Source organism: Marmota monax, unplaced genomic scaffold, assembly GCF_021218885.2.
Source record: "Marmota monax isolate L192 unplaced genomic scaffold, Marmota_monax_Labrador192_F-V1.1 WCK01_AAM20220418_F8-fsc00007, whole genome shotgun sequence".
NCBI classification, from domain to species: domain Eukaryota; kingdom Metazoa; phylum Chordata; class Mammalia; order Rodentia; family Sciuridae; genus Marmota; species Marmota monax.
The window spans coordinates 24,123,158-24,142,537 of record NW_026692781.1 but is presented as its reverse complement, the minus strand read 5'-3'; the positions used below and the strand labels follow the sequence as shown (position 1 = coordinate 24,142,537).

General features: G+C 39.7%; 1 protein-coding gene across 5 annotated transcripts in view; it reads right to left on the bottom strand.

Moving 5' to 3' along the window:
* The window catches only part of Myo1b (myosin IB), a 171,244-nt gene that overhangs the window by 87,491 nt on the left and 64,373 nt on the right, over positions 1-19,380 (bottom strand). For all 5 annotated transcript variants that reach the window (XM_046447331.2, XM_046447333.2, XM_046447332.2 and 2 more), the window contains one exon: positions 540-634. In XM_046447331.2, coding sequence (XP_046303287.1) covers positions 540-634 — 95 coding nt within the window. The remainder of the gene's footprint in view (positions 1-539; positions 635-19,380) is intronic.

The window sequence follows — 19,380 nt, the reverse complement described above, 5'->3', positions numbered from 1 at the left end:
GGGCTTGTTTTATGAAGAGGTTGCCAGATAGCTAAATATAAATTGTGTGTGTGTGTGTGTGTGTGTGTGTGTTCTCCAGGGCTCAACAGGAGACTTGAGTGAAATTATGCATTTTCCTGATGCTTTCCCTCACTTATTAACAAAAATAAGGTGTGATGTGGCCTTTCCAAACCAGAATAATTTGTTATTCCTTGGGGAAGTATATCAACTCTGTAAGATCACACAGGCTGTGGAGTCTTGGAGAAAAGGTGAGGCTTTAACATACCCAGAGACCGTGTTAGCAAGGATCAGAATCCAGCAACAGATCCCCACAGTGTTTGGAATCCCAACTGTTACCTGGCTTCTTCAGGTGACAGATGCAGTGAAGTCTTCTCCTGAAACCCAGCCTACTCTCACCAGCAGCCTCTTGCAAAAGCAAGGCTCCTGGGGCTAGGAAGGTCTTGCTGAGGAGGCCCTACATGCCCTCTCCACTGTAGTCATTGAGCACAGTGTTGACCTTCCACTGAGGAGAAGGTCAGGTTGTTAGGTGGTGGCCTCACCTGTTTTTCCTGCTCCACTTTCCCCTGTAATGAGAATACATTGATCTTTATCTTGATCTCGGAGGGATCTGTATGCTTCATCTGACAGAGCGAAGCTGCAGGGAAAATGGAAAAAAGTCCTTAGAATTCAGCTCATTAGAACGCTTTATCAGATGTAACTCTGGATTCTTTAAAGGGCCACTCCAACATGCTTCAGAGAGTGAGCCAAGACATCACATTTTATTTCCTCCAAATTCTTGAAACAAGTCAAGAAATGCATTCTTTGTGGCCCATGTTACCCTTTCCCATGCATTCTCTGTTAAACCAAAATGGCACTGATTTATTGGACCCTATTGATAGGTTTTATTTACCCTCCATGCTATACTGATGACTCTTTTTATTAAAATCTAGGTAATTCAGAGAACCAAGGAGAAAACATTATGCCCCATGTCTACACTGAATAATGTTGAGAACTTCCCAGGCAACACACTAGAGTTTCAATATAGTGAGGAAACGACCAATATATGGGAGTTGAAAGATAATGGGAGGAGGGGGTGGAGTTGAAAGATAATGGGAGGAGGGGGCAAAAGGACAGTCAGGGTAGGTAATGAATGATGGGGTCAGGAAGATGGGTTAGGCTGATTCAAAAGGAAATAAAATGCTAATACCTCCAGAGCACTTCCCCCTCCTCCAACCTGTTGCCAAGGTTACCCACCTCCAGAGAACTGTTCCTCCCTAGAAGGAGTCCTTAATGAGTAGCCCCTGGGTGGCTCCCTTCCTGCCTATACCCCTGAGCAGTTTCATTCCCACCCTTGGATCACTCCATCTTTTGGTCATGCAGGAAGAATGGGAAGAGGGGGCATGAGAACAAAGGAAATCTAAAACCTATAAAAGGGGCAAGACTCCTCCACTCCCTCAGGCACCAACTTTGGACCCCCTCCTCTGAGGAGGAGTCTCTGTCTTTCCCTCTCTGTTCCATCCTTTAAATAAAACTTTTTGATCTTGCCCTTTGTGTTTCTCAGGTGTTCAATCTTCAACACGGGGGAGACAGGACTTGGAACATGGTATCATCTCTGTGGCATTTCCGTCATGAAGCTACTACATTTACAATAAATGCAATCTCTTGAGACCCATCAGGCACTATAGGATTTGTTGTGGTTCTTGTCCAGTCCTAGGCTCCTCAGTTCCTCACTCTGATTATCAATGACAAAGGGCACCTCATCAAGGAAGAAGGCCAGTCCTCTTGCTGACCTCTCCTTCCTCGAAATGTACTAATAAGTTTTGATCCCCCTAGCTATTTGAAAAATACTTCTAACAATATGGATAATGTGTTTACAATAGATCTTCCTTTAATTCATTTGTTCACAAGTACTTACTGAGAGTCTACTATGCATCAAGAACAAGCCGGAAATGTGGTGATTAATCAACATTCAGCCTCTTTTATGAGTTCTCAGTCAAAAGCACAGGAGTAATTAATAGGAAATATCTAGCCAAGACTCTGAGCCCAATAAAGACAAGCAAAGCAGTGTAAAACGAGGCAAGGACCTCAGGGGGTAGAACCTGGAGGAAAAAGAACCTTCAAGAGTTAGAAAAAGGTGGTCCTACAGAATTAATCAGCAATGCCTGGCATGGTGGTGCACTGCTATAATATCAGCAACTTGGAAGCTAAGGCAGGAGGATCACAAGCTTAAGTTCAGCCCCAGCAATTTAGCAAGACCCTCAAAAACTTATCAAGACCCTGTCTCAAAAAATAAAAAAGGACTGAGGATGTAGCTCATTGGAAAAGCTCCCCTGGATTCAATTCCCAGTAGCAAAAGAAAAGAATTAGCTGGGCACAAACAAAGGTCTAAAATATGATGATAAGATGGAGACAGGTCAGGGAGAGCATTTATGAGCAGTTCTATTGTGCTGGAAGGCAGAACATAAGGTAGAGGGATGAGAGATGAGCTGTCGAGATAGACAGGCAGATTCCAAATTAAGAACAATAGAGTCACATGGAGCCACACTGCAGGACTGTAAACAGGAGAGTAGCTAGGTTAGAAAGTCATTAGAACTAAAAACAGCAACATTTACCATGTATTAGAATTGTCCCCAAGCCCTTTATGCTTAAACGCTTTAAATCTCACAAAACTAGCACAAAGCAAGAACATAATTTGCCAGGGTCACACTGGCAGTATGACACAGTGGAGCCAGAACTGATCCCGGCTCTTGATCACTGGCATTCGGCACCTCTGCATTTGGGCTAAATCACAGGGAGACAGGGGAGCATGAGAGGGAGGGAGACTGGTGAAGAACCAGGATGCAGGGAGAGGTCATATTTGGCCATCTAGACCACACAGGGCTTTCCCCACCACTTTTCTTCTGAAGGTGCATTATATCTAGTAAGTACCTCCAATGTGCCAGAAGCTGAGGGAGAGGGAGATATCCTTATATTCATAATGGAATTTAGTATTCAACAAAGCTCTTCAAAGTAAATGTCAGGCATCTTAAGGAAAAATCATCCTGACACGTAACAGGAGAAGCCCATGATCCCTTTCTCAGAAGGGTACTTGCTAACTTGAACCCAGAAATACTAGGAACTACATTCTTCCCCATCGCACATGTTCTCTTACAATGATTTGTTAGCATATCTTATCCTCCAGCTGGATTTCGGTAAAAGCCTAAAAGACAAGTTACCCTGAGCCTTGTTTTGTAACCTTCACATCAATGAGCCTATGTTCCTGCACATGTAATAAGTAGATTCTAAACATATTTTTGAATGAATATATGAATAAGAGGAAAAGGAGAGATAAAGAATATAATAGTGAACAGGGTCTTTTTAAGCAACAGGTTACTCTAGCTTGCTCATTTGAACAGTGTACCCCTGACTCCTTCAGTATCTCAAAGCCCTTCAAACCATTCTCTATAAAACCAAAGCCATGCTTGAGATCCAAGGCAGCTCAGGGTTCTCAGTCTTCTCTAGCATTCTCTGATTCCCAGGGCAGAAGCAAGCACCCACCTTGTGAATCACCACATAAGGAGGATGGTAGGGAAAAGCAGAAGATGGAGGCAGAAAACATCTCAGATGTGACTCTTGGGGCCCAGATCTGTATGGCCACCTATGTGACCTCCAGCAAATCACTCACCCTGGCAGAACTTGTTTCTTATCAGCCACTTTAGCAGAATAAACAGAAGTATATGGAGGTGCTTTAAAAAGTATCAAGCCCAGAATGAATGTCAGAACATCTTTGTGTATCATAATTAGTTACAAAACCATCCTTCTATCCCCTACCAGAAAGAGAAGCTTCTAGTGGATTAGGGGCTTTCTATCAAGGTGCCATTCACAGCACCATAAGCCTAAATCATAATCAATACCAAGAAACAAATGATTGAATGGGTGGACTTTCTCCAAGCAGGGGCAAAGTCAGCACTGGAGTGAGCTCTGTAAAGAACAGTAAACCCTGAAGATTCAGTTCTCCTACGGCCTTTGTGCAGGCAAGGAAAGCTTTGCTTACGTATCTTATTAGCCTTCCTCTCGTCCTACTCCTCCAACTTCTGGACAATAATTCAGAGATGCCACTTCCATTATCATCTTTGGTAAGCCATGCAGGAAAGCACACTTTGGCAAATACAAGTAAAGTTCTCTGATCATACATATTTATGGAACTCATCATGGACTGTTTAATTCAGGCCTTTGAATTAAAGTCCTTCTAGGACTGCAGTTTACCTTTGTACACCATTACTAGATCCACAGTAATGGAAAATGACTTCAAAACTGAATAATCACATAACACACACAAGAGATCACCAAATGACCCTCCATGGATCTACTGAGCTAAAACACCTAAACTGAACTAGCTTATTTTTTTGTTTGTCCAAAAAAGAAGTAGTCACTACTTGGGAATTGGTTCAAGCACCTTCCCCTACCCATCTACTCCACTCCCCCTGGATAACAAATCTGCAAATGATCAAGTCCTTTATATAAAATGGTATAGTATTTGCATATAACCTAAGCTTATCCTACTAAATACTTTAAAGCATCTCTAGATGACTTATAATACCTAACAATGTAAATGCTATGCTAGCGGTTGTGATGCTATATTGCTTTGGGAATAATGGCAGTAAAGTGCATACATGTTCAGTACAGATGCGATTTTCTTCCCTAGTATTTTTGACCCTCAAGATTGGCTGAATCGGGGCTGGGATTGTGGCTCAGCAGTAGAGCACTCGCCTAGCACAGGCAAGACCCAGGTTCGATCCTCAGCACCACATAAAAATAAAGGCATTGTGTTGTGTCCATCTATACCTAAAAAATAAATGTTAAAAAAAAAAGATGCTCACCTTTAAAAAAAAAAAAGATTGGCTGAATCCATGGACCCAGAGGGTGAACTCTATCTATGTATCCCTGTCCATAAAGACAGGGCTGATTCATCTAATGGAGAGTACAATCTTAACATAAGACAAAGGCGAAAAGAGGTACTTATTTGTTCAAGGCTTTCAATAGCCAATGACTTTGAACTCACGTGACACTTTACCAATGAAAATATTTCAGCCTGAAAAAGTTTGTTTGTACTACTGACACACTCATCTCAAGTACAGTATAAATGTCATCACACTTACTGCCTACAAACACAGATTTTTCTTTTACGTTTTCTTTTTTTTAAGACCAGGTAGAGGGCCCTGAAGAGAACACAAGCCCGTTCGTCTTCCTCTCTGGCAACGTTAGCACATACCCATCCCCAAGGCCAACATTTATAACTGTAAACTGAAACCACATGCCAGTCCTCCAAACCTCTCTATAATTAAGGAACCTAAATAAATCTTTAGAGAAGTTTTTAGTTAAAACCAGTTGTGACCCATATGCTTCTCATTATTTTGTGACCATGTCAGCACTGTTATTTACCACACACAGAAATGAATGGTTAGTTATAATACAATGACGATAACGTAAGGGGGGTGAGCATGGTTTTTGACCCACCGCATCAAGAACATGGTTTTACCAGCTTCTTCTGTCCTCTCCTTGAGTTCCAAGAACAATAGGGGCAGCCCAATATTTCCACACAGCTCCCCTTGGCTTCCAGAGCAGCTACCCAGCTGTTCATGGAGAGTCAAGAATCCCAGCACCAAGTATGTTCACTGCAAGTTTCCCAACAGCTGTATCTATCACTGAGGTTTGGGGCTCATCTGTTATTTTCCGTCAGGGTGGAATGCTGGGTTGCACGTTCAACACAGCCCAGCTGCTGCTTACTTCCTCTTCCATCTTATTTCTGTTCAGAGTGTTAATCACAGAGGTTCTGCGTTCGTGGTCATCAGGGGCAATGTCAGGGCTTCTTTTCCAAAACTCCATGCTCCCCACCCTGCCATTTCCTTTCTCAGTTTGTTCACCCCAAGCAAAAAGCCAAAAGACGTCTGTGAAACCCAACACACTGCCACCACTACCTCAATCTTCTGCTCTCCAGCCTTTCCCTGGTGAGTCACTTGAGAATGCATTCTTCAAAGCATGCCTCCTCCATTCTTAGGACTTTTACTTAGTTCACAGTGCATGTACCAGAACAAAATTTGTCTCAGGAAACCCCTGAACTTCAATAACTGTCTCTACCTTTGCATTTCAAGTATTTTTCTTCAAAATGGCGCTCTGTTTCATTCAATCCTGAATCCTGGTGCATTTTCGAATCACACCAGGGAAACTCCTCTCCTGAATTCAATCCTCTTGATTGAACTGAAATAGCTCAGTCTCAAAATCCTAACCTACAACTGAGATCTACAAATCTCAACTATTTCTTTCCCTTTCTAGCTCTGGATCAGCCCCAAACACAGTGTTTCTAAACTAAGCAACCCAAAAATTGTTTTGTTGTTTTTTTAATGGCTAATCTCCATGTGTTCCACAACTCTAACCTCATATTGAACTTAATCAAGGGCTTAGGGAGTCCACAAGAAGGAAACAGAGGAGATGGAAAAGAAACCTGAAGGAATTTTTAAATTTTGTTTTTTAAGGCAAGTCACCACATTGGCCTTGCTGGTCAAATATTTTGCCGATATCTTTATATCTACAATGGTCTCAAACTGGTTATTCAGAAATGGTTGCCTAACCTGGAAAATATCACCTTGTTAAATCAGTGTTCTTCCTCCAGACATGCATCCTATCATATCTTAAAGGAAAACTTCAGGGAAAGTAAGTTTTTGTCATTATTTGTTTTTTACCCTGGAAAGTATAATTGTGCTCTTGCCCTCTGCCAGTACAAACATAATAAATTAACTTATTTCACAATACCAGTATCTCCTCAAAGCCACAACACTTATAAGCATTCCTAACTATCCAAGCTTCAGAGCAAGAGAAGACGGAGAACAAAAGGAAGCCCTTTTCAAAATAAATAGGCAAAACATACACTATAATGTTAAAAGGAAAGACTGTGAAAACATTCTTGAGACTGGGAATAAGTGAATGGCATATAGACCTATAATCAGCTGGAACCATTTCTACATTTTATATAAAATGGTACAATATTTATGGTATATAGAACAACCACAAAGTAATAGCACAAAGTTATACAGCCAAATAGTGGGGAAAAAAATACACGAAATTGTGAAATAAAAAATAATAATAAGCCAAAAGAGGGCAGGAAAAGAGGAGGAAATCAGAAAATAATTAAATGGTAAACTAAGCCAATCACATGAATTAAATGTGATTAAACATTAAATATTAATGGACAAAATACTCCCAACTAAAAGGCATGGCATATTGTAATGGGTATTAAAAATAAGATTCAAGCCAGGTACACGCCTGTATCCCAGTGGCTCAGGAAGTGGAGGCAGGAGAATTTCAAGTTCAAAGTCAGTCTTAGCAATAGTGAGGTGCTAAGCAATTCAGTGAGACCCTGTCTCCAAATAAAATACAAAGTGGAGCTGGGGATGTGGCTCAGTGGTTGAGTGCCCCTGAGTTCAATCCCTAGTACCTCCCCGGCCACCCAAAAAGATTCAACTGTGTACTACCTATAAAAGCTACACTTAAAACGTACCATGCAAAACATTGATGGGTCAGAGAACACTGTACTTCTCTTTTATACATCTAAACTAAAAACAAATTCCTACTTGCCATTCCAAAATAAGAAAGAAGTTATACCATGATATATGACAGCAAGTACAGGTAAGATTTGTCTTAAAAATTATCATTTTCTAGGAATATTTTATGAACATTTAGTTTCTGAGTTCATAAACACTCTTATATCCTAAACAGAAATAGCCCTATTGCTTTCTTTCGGCTACAGAACAGGAAATGGCCTGTTTCTATTGGCTACACATAGAAAAAGTTTCACTGAGATGAATCATTTTAAGATGACATCTGTTCTGTAATGACAATAGTAAAGCATCAAATAAAAGTTTAAAAGTCAGGCTTTGAAACAGGACATGATAAACAGGCACAAAATGTTTCTTAATTCTTTACAACCTTACTGGTTTTCAAAAAACAGACTTTCCTTGCCCCAGGTCTGATTCACAGACGGCCTTGGTCAACTTCATGCATATCAGGTCTCTCACTATTTTTTATTGGATCACTCAAAAATGTATTTTAATCTTGACAACCAAATGTAACCACTAAGAGGACAAAATCGCAGCGAATGTTCTGTGTATATAAAAAGCATTGTAAAAAACCAGGCATAGAGGCACATGCCTGTAATCCCAGTGGCTCAGGAGGCTGAGGCAGGAGAATCAAGAGTTCAAAGCCAGCCTAAGCAACAGCAAAGAGCTAAGCAACTCAGTGAGACCCTGTTTCTAAATAAAATACAAAAAAGGGCTAGGGCTGGGGCTCAGTGATTGAGTATCCCTGAATTTAATACCTGGTACCAAAAAAAAAAAAAAAATTGTAAAACAGATGTGTTATAATGTTTCAAGGAAAAATAGTAATCCTACATAATTGGACAAGAAATTCTTTTACTTCAGCATTAGATTAAATAAGAAAAGATCTTTATTTTCAAAAGTTCACAAGATAGTTACAGAAAATAATTTAAACCTTAAGGTTATAATCTTCTCATGATGAAGCAGCTAGGGACATATCCAAATTCTTTAAGCCCCACAGGCTGGACCACATAATGGAGACCCCCTCATTTGCCCAGACCCAACAGACTGGCTGAAAATCACCCATCAGAATAAACACCTTTCCTTCTGCAGGACTGACATGGAGGTGGATGGGGCTGAGGGTGGCCTGCAAAGGCCAGGTATTGGAGACAGGCTTTAGGAAGCAGATAAAAGGTTTAGGGAGATTAAATTTTCCCAGGAAGGAAAAAACTGGGTTTGAGATATGAAAGCAATAAGGAGGAAACATCTGTCTTCAGGCCCTGGAAGCTGCTCTTTGGAATCCACTAATAATCCCTGTGCTGCTGAGGACTTCCTGCTGAAAACTTCAACTGCTTCAGAGAAAACAGTACCTAGAAATGCCCTAAACTGGAGCAAACCAGCACAGAGGTAAAGCCCTTCATGCCAGCAGGATCCTGCTGGGGCTTGGCAAGAGGTCAAAAGCAAAGACCAACTCCCTGTCTTTATCAGTCCTTGTCACTACAGGACCTATCCTGTCTTTATCAGTCCTTGTCACTACAGGACCTATCTCAGGAATGCTTCTATCTCCCAGACAATCCCTTAACTAAGGTGGAAGGGTATGGAGGCAGGGCAGCCCTCTCATTCACAAAGGCAGGGTTCCCAAGGGTGCTCATCAACATCTATGAGGGAAGAGGCAGGACTCACCTGCAGGGCTCTAAGGATCATGATCCAGACAATCTGCCTCTAGAAGCTTATGATCTCAAGGAAAGACACTCAAGTCCCCCAAGAAAGGGAGGTGGGAGAAGATAATAAACACATCAGCAAACTCCTAAAGACATTCAGAAAAGGGTGGGGTGGGGTGGGGATGATTTCTACTGAGAAAAATACACCACAGAAAACTGTAAAATCTTAACCCCCAAAGCATATGTGAGGAGGCTGGGAGGAAGCAGTGAGGAAATTAGGTTATTTCCCCTGTACAAAAATTAACCAACACCTGATCTGGGAAAAGAACAAATAGACAATTGGGGCTTTTAATTCAAACTCAGTAAGGCCTCAAGGTATTTTTAGTATCTCTTCCAACAAAAGAATTCTAGCAATCATCTTTTATTACTCAACTCTCATTAAAGTAACTGCAGAGTCTACAAGAACCTTTTCTAGTTCAAAGTAAATGCAACACAAATGTTTCAAACTTTTTTTCCCCACAATATGTCTCATTTCAATTAATTTTAGAGTCAATTTTTATGACTTTATTACAAGCACCTAAATCCGAGAAATACTTATCCCAGGAGAAGTTACTCTAAAACACTTTTGAATCACCTGTAGGACTGTGCTGAACTTAAGATTTACTCATAAAAGTGAAAAGAACGATTTCAAGTTCTCAGAGTGCTAATATTTTTCACTGTTGTTCCCTACAGTGCCACTTGGCATGCCTCTTTCTGTGTTGATTATAGAAAAATTCTGAGATGCCCGAAGGGCCAGGATAGAGGGGAAGAGAGATAAGGGAAATAAATCAGTTAATGACTGAGATTCAAACCAACAAAAAACTATTCCACATTCCTCAACAAATGTCAACCTTTACTCAAATCCCAGGTGAAGGAACCACCAGGCACCAGTACATCCTGCTTACAACCCTAACCAGTCTGGAAGCAATGAGTACCTCTCCTAATGGATTGTTCTTCCACCAGAAAACATTCCTCAATTTGCATCCCTCCACCCCTCTTATCTACAGCCAGGGTAGACTCAATGCAAACAATTTATGTTTTCCTTCCCTGAATTCTCATTATAAAAATGTTCTTGGCTTCCGGGTCCAGCAGACACCTCCAACCCTGCTAGCCTTGCTGTTAGTAGCTCGGGAAACTTGTCCCAGGGTAGGTCCTTTTCTGGATAGCATCTGTAATGGTTCAATAAACTCTTGAATTTCAGAGGTCCTTTGACCTCAAGAATTTTGTTTAACAGTGTCTCTTTTTAAAAATATTTTTTTAGTTGTCAATGGATCTTTATTTTATTTATTTTTATGCAGTGCTGAGAATTGAACCCAGTGCTTCAAACATGCTAGGCGAGTGCTCTACCACTAAGCCACAACCCCAGCCCCTTAATAATGTCTTTTGCTCTAACTCTGAAATACACATTCTAACATACTTCACATCCACAGCTCAAATAGTTAGATTGTACAGTAAAGTCAACCTTTCAAGTTTACAATATTCACATGAAAACTGCTGTACATCATCTAACTGATTGTCTGGGGCACCTGCCAGGTATACAGGATACAATGATGCAGGCATCACAGCTTCATCTTAGTAGGACAGGACGCAGGAGGGCCATCCACGACGGAAAACACTGTGCTAGAGACCTGGTATACTGCCAGGTACTACAGAGGTGCAGAGAGAGAGATCTGGTCAAGGTTATCACAGGGGCATGGGGTAGACATGGCATATAAACTCAAAACCCAAGGACTTACGCTTTGGTTAAAAAGCAAACAATACACAAAGGAAAGGGAGTGTAGTATTGAAAGGTTATCAACTTAAAGCTTTGTTTTAAAGCCTCATGGGACTGTCCAAGGGATGGGTATAAAGTTCCCTGTTCAGTACCTGAAATGCAGCAGGGACTCAATAAAAGACCAAATTTAGCTCCCTAGGAGCTAAACTTGTGGGTTTATATTATAAAATCAAGGTCACAAAGCTATTAACATTTGGGAAAACCAGATCAGCAGCCATTTCACAGAGTGGCTACAAAATTCAATTACATAAACAAATATAAATGAGATGCCTGAATAAACAGATGCATGTAATGTACATATATAAATACACAGACCACTGTGTCTACACCACAGTGTCTGGGTTTGCATACATTTTTGCAGAGAACGGAAAATGAATTGGAAAAATAATAAGAACAATGCTGAGTCTTCCTGGTTAACAGCTAAATTCACATCGAAATACTGTAAAGGAGGAAACATTCTGGAAATATTTATCAGGCAAAGGAATACAAAGGATATCACCTCTATAGACTCCAGTGGCAGTTTGAACTCATTACTGTGATCCAACTAGGTGTTAATTTAATTATGTGAGGACAAGTCATTTGATCTCTGTGGCTAACTGAAAATAACAAACTTACTCAAAAGCATGAAAGAAAAACTGGCTGAGGGAAAAAAAACTTTTTTTTTCCCCATAAAAATTTTGTTTTTCTTCTTTCTTCCAGGCCATCTAACACCTTTCAAATCCACCCCTTCCCCCATCATCAGCTCTGTCGTCGACTTAGCTGAGTCCCTCAATTCTGGCCTTCAGTAATCTCTTATTGGGGTTTTCTATTCCCAAGCAAGACATCTGCACAAGCCAACTTGAAGCAACACTTTCAAAATACACAGGCATTGCTTTCGTTGCCACAGCTCTTCCTCCATTCCCAATTTTGTCCCCATTGTGGCCAGATTTAACTTCTGGCTTTTAGGTACTTCTGCAATAAAATTTGTTAGAACTCAAAGCAAGGTTGCATCAGTTTTGTCCCCCCAAAGCTACAGTTCTAAGGAGCACTCTGATGTTATGTGGAAAGTATTTGTTTTGCTTAGGCACAGCAAGAAGTGTTAGCAGCACGTCTGAGGCTTTTCTAGGCAGTCTGGACTGGACTGCAAGGATCCTAAGGTGGCCCAGTGGCTCCCTTCCCCCACACCCATGTTTTACTATATACCTATTGAAATAAGGCTTGCGAATTCAGGACATACACACAAAAAAGTAGAAATTCTTCCTCTAGGTTTACAAATAGGAAACAAATAAGTTTAATTATGACAGAGCCAAATCCATGTCTGTCTTTTAAAGACAAAATCAATTGCTTGAGGGTAAAAATCAGAGGATTGGGATTCAGACCATCAAGAAAGAAGTCCCCTCAGAGAATGAACAGGCTCCTGGCCTAGAGTGACTGACAGCTTTCTCCAAGAGGACCAAGTGTGGTCAACTTAGGACCATGGGATGGCTTCTCCTTATGCAAGAGAATAACCCTCCTCTTGCAAGGGGATCTCACTTCCATTCCCTCCCTTACCCCAGTGTCCTTCCTAGTCCCCACACTAGGGAAGGGGCTTCAACACTAAGGTAAGGGAAGCTCAAGATGCCAGCTCTGTTCTGCACATTATTTGGTTACTAGTTACTATTTTTTAGGGTGTTTTTTTTTTAAGCTAAAATGTCTTCAAATTGGCCACCTAGAAATTATTAAACCAAAAGCATTATATGCAACTCTGCCTGTAGGCCTCCTTCCTTGCCCTCCTCCCCCTCCTTACTGGAGTTACCCTGAAACACCCAATAAGGTTGTTCCTTCCTCCAAGTTTCCTTGGTTCTCCAGCACTCCCTGGCAGAGCCTGGCTGAGACTGGAAACAGGGGATGGGTAAACAGACACACTTTAAGCTACACTGCTGCTTGGGCAAGACTGAATGCTGATACACAGAAAGTGCTATGAATACAAAGGATTTCAAATAACTCTAGCGTGGGTCCTTTACATAGCAAGTGCAGCTCCAAAAGGAATCCAAATTTGGAGTAGTCTAATCATCCACTTGAAGGTTTTTTAAGTCATATGAATATGCCTGCAAAGTAACCATAAGAAAATGAATGAGTAGAAATACCATATAAAGGGTACATATATATTTGAAAGAAAGAAGCACTTGAATCTAGAAGTAGGTAGTGACATTTATCACTACACATCAGTAGGGGAAAGGCATTTGATAAAAGACCTTGGCCACAAAGACAACCAAATTTTTGAGCAACAACTTACCCACTTGAACTAAGAATTTTAGAATAAAGAAAAGCCTAAAAGCCAGCAATAGTCCTCCCAGTGTAGGGGAGAGAGAGATGTTGGATAAGCAGCCTTACACCCAGAGGCTCTCTAGAAAGGAAGCTATGCATGTCCATGTTTTCAATACAGGAAGCTGTCCATGTTTTCAATACAGGACATAAAGCTCAATGCAAGTTTACATCTTCAATAAGAAAGCTGCCTTTCAGTATATCCACACCAATTTCTGGTCACCCAAGAAGGTCAAAACCAGGCAAGCTGCCCTTAGACAGAAGCCTATCTTAAGAAGGTTCATTTCCCAACCTGTGTGTAAAGTTTATAAAGAAGCAGAGCCCTTGCCAGAACCAGCCAACCATCTTTCCAGGTTCATCTCTGGTGAACTTCTTGCCTGTCACCTCATTCTAGGAGTCCCTGACCTGTATCCTTGATCTAATAAGTGAGACAGACTTTTTTGGTTTAGTTTCTGTTCCTTGAGCAAACGAGTTACAATGCTCCATTCGAGTGTCTAGCATGATGCCTGGACATGTGGTATATGCTCAGAATATATTGCTAAAATGAATCCTAACATTGTCCTCTCTCATTTCAAGCAAGAAAAAAAAAATCAACCAAATTAATTTATGACATTTTCAAAGTCTATGTTTGCTTACCAATTTTGGTGATTTTACAAATAACCAAATAAAGGAGAAATCCAAAGAAATATTATTTAAGTGTACATATGTAGGTGCACATTCATTTGTTTAGAAAGAAAGACCTCTATGGGTTTAAAATACTCAAAAGAAGAAAGTTTTAAAAGAAGTGGCTTCGATTTTAAACTCTTTAGCTAAATTCTTTATTTAGGTAAATTTCTTAGGATTCGGCAATTTTCCCTAATGCTAGCATACAAAAAATTCTATTTGAAGACAGAGGCCAAGAGTCACATAAAACCCACTTTTTAAAGGTGGTCAAAGTATAGTTACGTTTATACCAGTGAAATTTTAGGATCCTGCTGATTCTTGAACTAGGGAACAAAGGCAATTAGAGTCACCTTCAGATCTGGCAAATGAGAGTAATCTTGTTGTTACCCTTCCTATAGTTCCCAGCTGACATGCCCTCTCCAAAAAAAACAGTCACTTCTCCAGGTTCCCCTTGAGCAAATGATCACTTTTATCCTAATTTTCTTCTTGAGTTCTGTAGCCAGTATTTATTGAGTGCCTATAATCTACTAGCAACTGTGCCCAGTATGTCAGGGGACATGCAAATGAAAATAAGGCTTGGGTTCAAGGGCCTCTCTTATCAGTCCTCAAGAGTACCCATCATAGTCCACTTCCACCTATTCTCAGCAAAAGACCTTCTCTATTAAAGAAGGATTAGAGTTTCGATGTTCTGTATTGATGTTCTGAAGACGTATTTTTTGCACCAAGAAAATTAATGAGACTTGCAGAGTGGGGTACTCAAAATTTATGGATAGAGAATAGATTTTCAAAAACTCCAATACATTAAATCTTTATATCCTGAGTCCCTAAGAGACGGCCTAGAACAGCTGCAGTGACAACCCTCTATTCCTTACTCCTAGGTCTTCCTAGATCTGATATGCTGTTGAATCCAACCAACTTAGTGGTATGTCCCAGCAAGTACCAGAAGACCCTCACTAGAGTTTTCTATATGCCAATAATAGGCTTAGTAATAAGGGAGAAAATCTGCAGAGATTTGCAGGGGGTGGGGAGATGGACCCTATCTTTGGAGGTTTCAGAACTGAATACTTACTAAAGAGAGAATTCCCTTCAATTTTCATGAACAGTTAACTAGGTAATTTAACTCCTAAAATGACTCTGTCAATGGTTCCCACCTTGTTGCTTAATAATAAAAAAGAAACACACAATTGCTCTCTTTAATTATGTGTACTTCAAATACCTACTGATTGAGAAAACAATCTCTGTCATAGCTCCCCAGCCCAAAGAGGGGCAACCAGGACTATGCCTAGTTAGCTGCTGGATCACCACCATCAACCAGTTCCAGTCTGGAGAAATTTGTATTTGTCATATGCCTTACGACCCACAGACATAAGAGGCCATAAATTTCAAAAAAGCCTTTGCAGTTTCCAAAACTGACACAGCCTATTACTCATTGTATTTGACATCTGAGCCAAGTGTGGTGGTGGCACATCTGTAGTCCCAGGTACTCAGGAGGGTTGGGGCAGAAGGATCCCTTGGGCCCAGGAGTTTGAGGCCAGCCTGGCTAAGCCCCATCTCGAAAATAAACAAACAAACAAATAAAATTAAGGATCTTTTATTAGCAATAGAGTATGGATTCTATAGGCCCTTACCACAGAATATAGCTTCCAATGATCTGAAGACCCCTTTTAATCTAAGCCCAATTATAAGAAACAGGAAAAAAAAAAAAAAGAAAACCCTCACAGAATTAGGAGGCACCTGAAGGAAAAACTATAATCTCCTTATCCTTGTTTTCTTCAATTAAGTCAAGCCATCGATAAGCCAAGCAATTGTACCAGTGGATCTCATTCTTGGTGCACCCTGGAATCAGCTTGGCTTCATGTCTTTCCTCCTTCCCCACAGCTTCTGAGGGAATTCTGCAGTGGTTCTAGTACTTTGGTGTTATGTCCTCTGTTTCACTTTGACCTAAGAAGCTGCTATATAAAACGCAGTATTCCCTGCAGGGAAGTTTTGGGAGATGTTGTTCATGATGGCATCTGTCATATTCTAAGTCCCATAAGAGAGCTCTCTTTAAAACTTCACCAGCAAGGAAAACTGCCTCTCTTGAGCAAGCAATGTGCTTTGATCTCATATGCAAAAATAACTTTATAACTGATCATATTTCCCTTTTTACTTTGCCTACCAGGAAATGAAAAGTTCAAGTTAAAAAACAAGAGAGGAAGGGCATCACAGTATTAATTTTCACGTGGATATCATCTATTTTTTAGGGTCCCTTTACTCTGGCTTTTCAAAGTTATTAATTCTTATTATATCAACTATAAAATGGTAAGTTACTTCCAGTTGATTATGAATGTTAAGGGACAGAATAATTAGTCAAGACAAATAATGCAATTGGTATGACTAAAATCCATGTTTGGGGGAGTAAGGGGAGATGGTAGAGGATGGACATACAAGCCCCTTATAAGCATAGCAAAGACAATTTCCCAGAAAATTTTCATTGATTTACTTACAAGTGTAACATTCAAAACTATTAACAAATCTAGGAAAATCTTCAGTGTGCAAACAGACATGCACAGGATTACTAGAATAAAAAGACTATAGTTTAAAAATTATAGCACCAAGTCAAAGGTAGCATCCAAAACCTATTTCCCTGACTCATTTATGGAAACAGGGAGCCTTAATGCATGGCAACTGGATGGACTCAGTATCTACTTAAATTATCTGTATAGTCCAAATTCTATGCTTTATCCCCTAACCCACTGATTAACTACATAAAACCTCCCCACCTCTCCTGCAAAATATCCAATATTCTTCATATGTATTTATTCATGTTTGTTTGTTTGTTTTGAGACAAGGTCTCACTATGTTGCCAGGCTGGTCTCGAAGTCCTGGCCTCAAGTGATCTCTTGGTCACCTAAGTGCTCAGATTATAGGTCCCATGCCTAGCTTTTTTTCCTCCTTTATTGGAAAAAAAAAAAAAATCTAACTTTTCTAAAAATTTTTACTTCTTCACCTTCCCCCTCTAACTACATCCATATTTGGAAAAGAAAATTTAATTAAAGTTGGCCTTAAACACAACTCTTAAACTCCTGAATGTAGAGGAAATTGACTTTTATTCACCACCCATCTGGGAAGAGCTAGATCCAAAAAAATTAACATTGCACTGGCTTAAGTTTCAAAGCTGGTTAGAATCATTTTGCCAAAATCCCCAATAGATGAATATGTGATCAATATAGAAAAGATCAGTATCTAGTTTTCTAAAATCCCAATATATATATATATACTGTTTCCAAGAAAATCAATAATAGGGGAACTGAACCAAAGATAGATCTTTTGTAAAAACTATCAAGCATTTAGACACATCTTCAAATATCACATAATTCTAAATAGGTCCATAAACAATAGTAACTAAATATGATACTATTAAAAGCTTTTACTAATAATAAACCAATAAGTTAGCAGTGTCTGTGCTGAGCAGTAATTAGAAAAGGAATAACAGTAGAAACGTTAGAAATGGATGAACAGTTTTACTTCTATAGGAATGCATTCAAATGAGATTAAAATGGAAATATAGAAATATATTGTGATTACTTATTGTAAGAAAAAAAGATCTGAAATAATTTAAGAGGACTATCTTTTAAAGTTATACGGCTAAACTCATGTTTAAGTTCATGCATAAGCTTGCTTTACACAGTAGCCATGAGTTGAATTATCCAATGATAACCACACTACTGAAATTATCTAGGAGACAGGAGATGATGTAATATACCCACCAAGTTCCACTCCAATTCCCCCTACTCGGGCACAAGGCAAGACACACTTCCCAGCTTCCTTCACAGTTGGGCTGGGCCTATGTGACTATGCAATGGCCAGTGAACACGGCCTGACTAAGCTCTCTCTTCAGCTTCCACCATGATCTTGAAAGCCATGGGCCCAGATGAAGAGACAAGAAAAAACAACCTGGATATCTGAGTTGCCACATGGAGGAGAGTCTGAGGAAAGCCGGGTGACTCCCTTAGAATGTGCCATTAGCAAGAAACAACCTTTGCCATAGTAAGACCTGCTCATTACCCAACCATAGCCCTACCTTATTCTAATACATTTACTACATATTTGCTTGTTAGATCACAAACACTAATTAGCAGTCACCAAAGAATAGCTGAACACTAAAAATAAATATTTCCTGAGGACCTACTGTATACCTAACACTAGGCCTATAAAATGAGGTATAGGTATGACACAGAATGCCCAAGATGAGTCCCTGGATTATGAATATAAAATACTAGAATTTCTGTTCACATTTCTTTATTCATCATTTTTTTAAAAAAATGTTTTATTTCCTGTTCTTATTTATTTCATAATGTACACAATACATTAAAATAGTGCTACCCGAAGTCAACTACAGATAAGCAAACATATTGAGTAGATTTTAAGACCACCAATCTTTTTTTTTTTTTTTTTCATAAAAAAAATGACAGAATTTTATTTTCAATGTGAGGGGAAGAGGACACTTGGGCAAGGTGAGGTTTCTCTTTAGGGAGAAGAGAAAGCATAAGAAAATCTGTGCAGCATTAATTAAGACCACCAATCTTAAGGCAACAAATAAGCATAATGCTATGTCCTTGCTTAAAGATGCTTACTCCTATGGAAACCAAATACTTAAACAGGTAACAATAAAATATGAGAGAGTATATAATAAGCTACCATATGAGAGGATACAATCCATGGGATGAACAAAATGTGACAGGACCAACAAGTAGTCTTGGTACAACATGAAAGATGAGCAGGGTTTAGGCACATGGGTAAGAGGGGAGTGAGTGTCAACAGAAACGGGGGAGGGGAGATTGAAAGAATCAGCAGGTAAGAAGAGGCCAAGTCAAGTAAAACTTACAAGGGAAAGCTGGCTATAAACTTCTCAAACTCAACTTCTCTATTTTCACAGCTAGAATTTTTACTTAGGACTGATTTTAATTTAAAAGGTTATTCAAGATCAATGCCATCTATAAGAAAAGGTAAAGTCCTTAGATACAGAGCACAGCAAAGATTTTCAAGTCTTAAAATTCATTCATGCTCCCTAAACTATGCCTGCAAGACCATGCAGCATTGGCCATCACATGACACCACTATAGTGAAAGTCATGCCACGAAAAGGAAGCAAATGTTCAAAGCATTATATGACATTTTCTATTTGTTTTAAGAAGAATGCCCAGCAAATACCCATACATGTTTCCACACTTCCTCCTTCCTTGTAGTTGGGTTCCAGGTAATGAGCAACCAGAGCCATGACTCAGCCACATCATGTAATCATATTTAGTAACACGTGTTCATTTTAGAATTTATCTTTAACATCTTCTACTGCAATTTTTGTTAACATGTCTCTGTAAACCTTAGATGACACTTCCATTTTGAATGTTGGTTTCTATCCAAAGTACTACTTA